General features: G+C 46.8%; 1 protein-coding gene across 1 annotated transcript in view; it reads right to left on the bottom strand.

Moving 5' to 3' along the window:
* BZRAP1 (benzodiazepine receptor (peripheral) associated protein 1) overlaps positions 1–4,186 on the bottom strand; it is a 58,954-nt gene that overhangs the window by 7,337 nt on the left and 47,431 nt on the right. Inside the window, exons 26-27 of the mRNA XM_009888858.1 lie at positions 3,742–3,813; positions 2,467–2,595 (exon numbers count right to left, since the gene is read on the bottom strand). Of these exons, the coding sequence (XP_009887160.1) occupies positions 2,467–2,595; positions 3,742–3,813 (201 nt within the window). The remainder of the gene's footprint in view (positions 1–2,466; positions 2,596–3,741; positions 3,814–4,186) is intronic.

The following is a 4,186-nucleotide window of genomic DNA, read 5'->3' as shown; positions in this document are numbered from 1 at the left end:
AAGCCGCAGGGCAGCAAGCGGGAGCAGCTCGTGCTGCACGCTGAGCACCAGAGCAGAGAGGACCTTTTTACCCTGTGAGGTCTGTGACAAAGCCTGGGACACGGCAGATCAAACTGGTGTCACAGTTTCCTCACCAGTAAAACAGAAGAGGGGGACACAAATAGGAATATTAGAAGTAAGTGCAGGTTTGTTGTATATGTTACCCTGTTTATCAGCCAAGTTCCTCTCTCTTACTCGCCCTTAATAAAACACCATTAGCTAAGCCAAACCCTTCACATCTGCAAGCGGCAGATCAGCTCTCTGAGCCCTGAAAGTTACCTGAACTTCCCCATGGTTTCTGGGAGGACCCTGACCCCTGGCATCTGAAACAGGCCCTTGTTGCTGCTGGTTGATGCTGGAGCGAAGGGTTAGATCTGTAATAAGCTACACTGTGAATTCAACCTGTATTAATTTTACTGGTTCACATCTCCTTTGGCACCCTCTGTTCCAACAGACGAGTAATTCGGAAAGAGTAAACCATTTTGAGACAGAAACTAAAGAAGGGAACCCACTCTGAATGTTTGTTTCCCCCCAGGAAAGTTAGACCTGTGTAACCTCAGGGTTCTTAAACCCTGGCAGGAACAGCTTATTAACCTGTGATTCCCCAGCATGGACCAGCACTTATGAGCTGGGAGGAAAGGGACTGAGTATCCTAAGCAGGTAAGCACCCAGACAATTTCTGTGTTTAGAAGATTATCCAGCAAGCTACCACAAGCCTTATTTCCGAGTCAGGCCTGCCACAGAATCATAGAATTGCTAAGGTTGGAAGGGACCTTTAAGATCATCAAGTCCAACCATCAACCTACCCTGACAAAACCACTTCTAAACCATGTCCCCAAGTACCATGTCTACCCTTTTTTTAAACACCTCCAGGGATGGTGAATTCATCCCCTCCCTGGGCAGCCTATTCCAATGTTTAATAACCCTTTCTGTGAAAAAATGTTTCCTAATATCCAATCTAAACCTCCCCCGACATAACTAGAATCCATTTCCTCTCGTCCTATCACTTTTCACCAGGGAGCAGAGGTCAGCCCCCACCTCTCTGCAACCTCCTTTCAGATAGTTGTAGAGGGTGATAAGGTCTCCCCTCAGCCTCCTCTTCTCCAGGCTAAACAACCCCAGTTCCCTCAGTTGTTCCTCATCAGACATGTGCTCCAGACCCCTGACCACTTTGTAGCCCTTCTCTGGACACACTCCAGCACCTCAGTGTCCTTGTAGGGAGGGGCCCAAAACTGAACACAGTACTCGAGGTGGGGCCTCACTAGTGCTGAGTACAGGGGATGATCACTGCCCCAGTCCTGCTTACCACTTGCTCTTCATAAGAAGGCGCTAAGGCTGTAGTGCAGACCCTGTGCCCACAAAGCCTGGAAGCAAGAGAAGGGGCTGCAGGTGAAGTCTATGGGAGATCAGGCAGCATTTGAAGATAGAGATGGGAGGTGGGTACAGAGAAAAGGAAGAGCTGAGCACGAAAAATAGGACAAGGAAGGCCGCAGAGAGCAGGAAAGCTAGGGTGGCACCAGTGGAGGATTCAGGGCCACATACTTCCTCAAGGACTGGCTCAAAGCCAGTCTGGCCCTTACACACTTTTATGTGACTGGCACCACTTCACAGTGCCAATAACCTCCCAAGAGGAATGGAAGGTTGAGTACATGTGAGCTGGGACCAAGTTGTCTCTCTCCCTGCCTCCCACTCTCTAGAATGACACAGCATATGAGGTCCAGGAGTGACCAGGGAGGTGCTACACTTTTGGCCTCACCGACTGAGGACTGACTGAATCCGGCAGATGACCCAAATCTCCCACTTAAGCATTTGTTTTAAGAGTATCAGCAACATAATGCAAGGGGTTAACTCAACCTTTGAATTCCCTGCATCTGTGGGATGTTTTCAAAGCCTTAGGATCTATCCCACAGATCCATTTGGGAAACTCCCCAATGTGTTTTGACTTTATTTGGAAGCACCTCAGACTGGATTAAGATATATCTAACTCAGGATGGGTGGAAGAGCATTGGTGTTTGGGTGTCAGTAACTCCAGAACTCTTTGGCATGAATATGAGCACATCTGAGGAATTTCATGTGTCTGGGGTGCTGGTTGAACTGCTTTGCTTGCAGCAGGATTTCACCACTGACCCTTCTGTGGATCTAAAGAATTTGCTGATAGGACCTGGGATGCTCTTTGCTCACCTGACCATAATGAGACTGAGGCCCCTGTGGATGTTGTTGCTTTGTGCCTCTTTTTTGCACTATAGGTGCTCTTCAAGAAGAGCTGCTAGCATTCGCCTCTAAACTTTCGAGCATCTCCCATGGGATGAACCAAGCTGCATGCAATAATTCAAATGATTCCATCAGATGCTGCATGCTGTGCAACGCCCGATCTCCAGCCACATCACAGTCTGCGTATCTGTAGTATGCAGAGTCACACAATCTTACCTGGCTCTCAGCACTCAGTGGAAAAGCTTCTTTATCTTTCGAATGAATTTCCTCAACCATGCCTCCATCCAAAGTTACAGCTTCCAAGAAGTTAGACGGGACAAGCCCTCTCTGTTGGTTCAGCTCTCCCTGCAAGATCAACATTCATTTCTCACATCAGGTTTCCTGGCTGATGGAGAAATAATAAATAGAGGAGCCATCCCATGCAGAGATGGTTAGGCTGTGATCTGAGAGAAACCCAGGAGCACACTCATGTTGGAAGGATCCTCAGCAAATTTCATGACTCACTTTCTTGCTTAGTTGTGGAACAATTCAGAGTGCAAAAACACAGAGGAGAGTAAAGGGAAAAAAAAAGTGGCAGCAAGCCATGACAAATGTCTTCCAGCAACATGCTCAATTCTACAAACTCAAAAAATTTCCACTGCTACCCCAGATGCAACTGGAACATGACTGTGCCACAGGCTTTCTAAAGGCAGTTGATTCACTCTGGTATTTATTTATTTTTTTTAAAGAATGAGGTACTACTGGTACAATGCCTCTAGGTGTTGTCTCTGTGCTCGCTGAGGTCCAGAGGTGCAAACCAAGTTTGGCTGTATTCCTAAAAAGTTGTCTCCAGTCCAAGAGCAGGTGGTTGGGCGAGACAAAAAGCACCCCAGCAATGTTGTTTGGCCAACACTAAAAGAGAAGTCAAACAAAATATTCACAGTGATCCCCTCCAGACTTTACCTGGAGCTGAACCTCAACTTTGATGTGTTACACTGCTTTCTGTGCAGGAAGAGGTGGATGACTCAAGGGCCAAGGATCGTGTCCAGCACACAGCTCATTGGCAGGCACAGTCCCCGGTAAATTAAACAGATAGCAGTGCTTGCTGAAGTTGATACATTAAGTGTGGCTGGTCAGGGGTCATCATACATTTTTATTCATATGTTACCATGTTAGCCTCCTGCCCTGGATGAGACCACGTCTGAGTGCTTGGTGACAAATCAGCTTATAGCAGATGCTGATTCAGCTGATGCATGTACAGAAAAACGCATCTTAGGCTTTGGGAAACCTGCAGTCAAGTTATGCCAAGACAAACTGAGACCCATTTGGATATTGGGTTTACAGGAGGAGCATGGACTGCCAGAAACAATCTGCCCTGCACTAAGAAGATATGGGATTACTTTTTTTTCCAAAAGCAGAATATTTTGTTCCCTGATTTCCGCTCTCCTGCCACTAGATGGACTACCACGATTTCAGATGCCGCCACAGGACCTTCCCAACCCCTGTACTTACATAATAGAATCCATCATCGTCCATGGACCCAAACACAGTAATAATGTCCCCTGCACTGAAAGTCAGTTCAGCCTGCAAAGAGCAAGAGACCAACGGTCACAGGAGAGGCACTGCCTGGAATTGCTCAGCAGAAACACAAGGTCACCCAGGGCTTCTTGCACGATCTCACCACGAGGGAGGTAGGCCACTGTCTTAAGACTTGCATGACCAGGATGCAGAAGAGCAACCAAAGCGGGTAACTGTGGAATTCAGTGCTAAGGAAGCATTTAATAAATTAAGACAAAAGCAAAGCCTGTTTCTTAAACCAATTTTGAAAGGCTTCAGAATAGTATCTACCACCTGTTCTGGAAAGGTATGTTGAGAACAAGCTGAACGAGCATGAGAAATACCTCCTGTTTCTTACAATTTAAGTACTAAATCTCATTCCCTTGGATAAGCCTGTTCT

This window comes from Charadrius vociferus, unplaced genomic scaffold, assembly GCF_000708025.1.
Source record: "Charadrius vociferus isolate BGI_N301 unplaced genomic scaffold, ASM70802v2 scaffold636, whole genome shotgun sequence".
Classification (NCBI taxonomy): domain Eukaryota; kingdom Metazoa; phylum Chordata; class Aves; order Charadriiformes; family Charadriidae; genus Charadrius; species Charadrius vociferus.
Note: the sequence above shows the minus strand (reverse complement) of the source record. Positions and strands in the feature narration are given on the sequence as shown.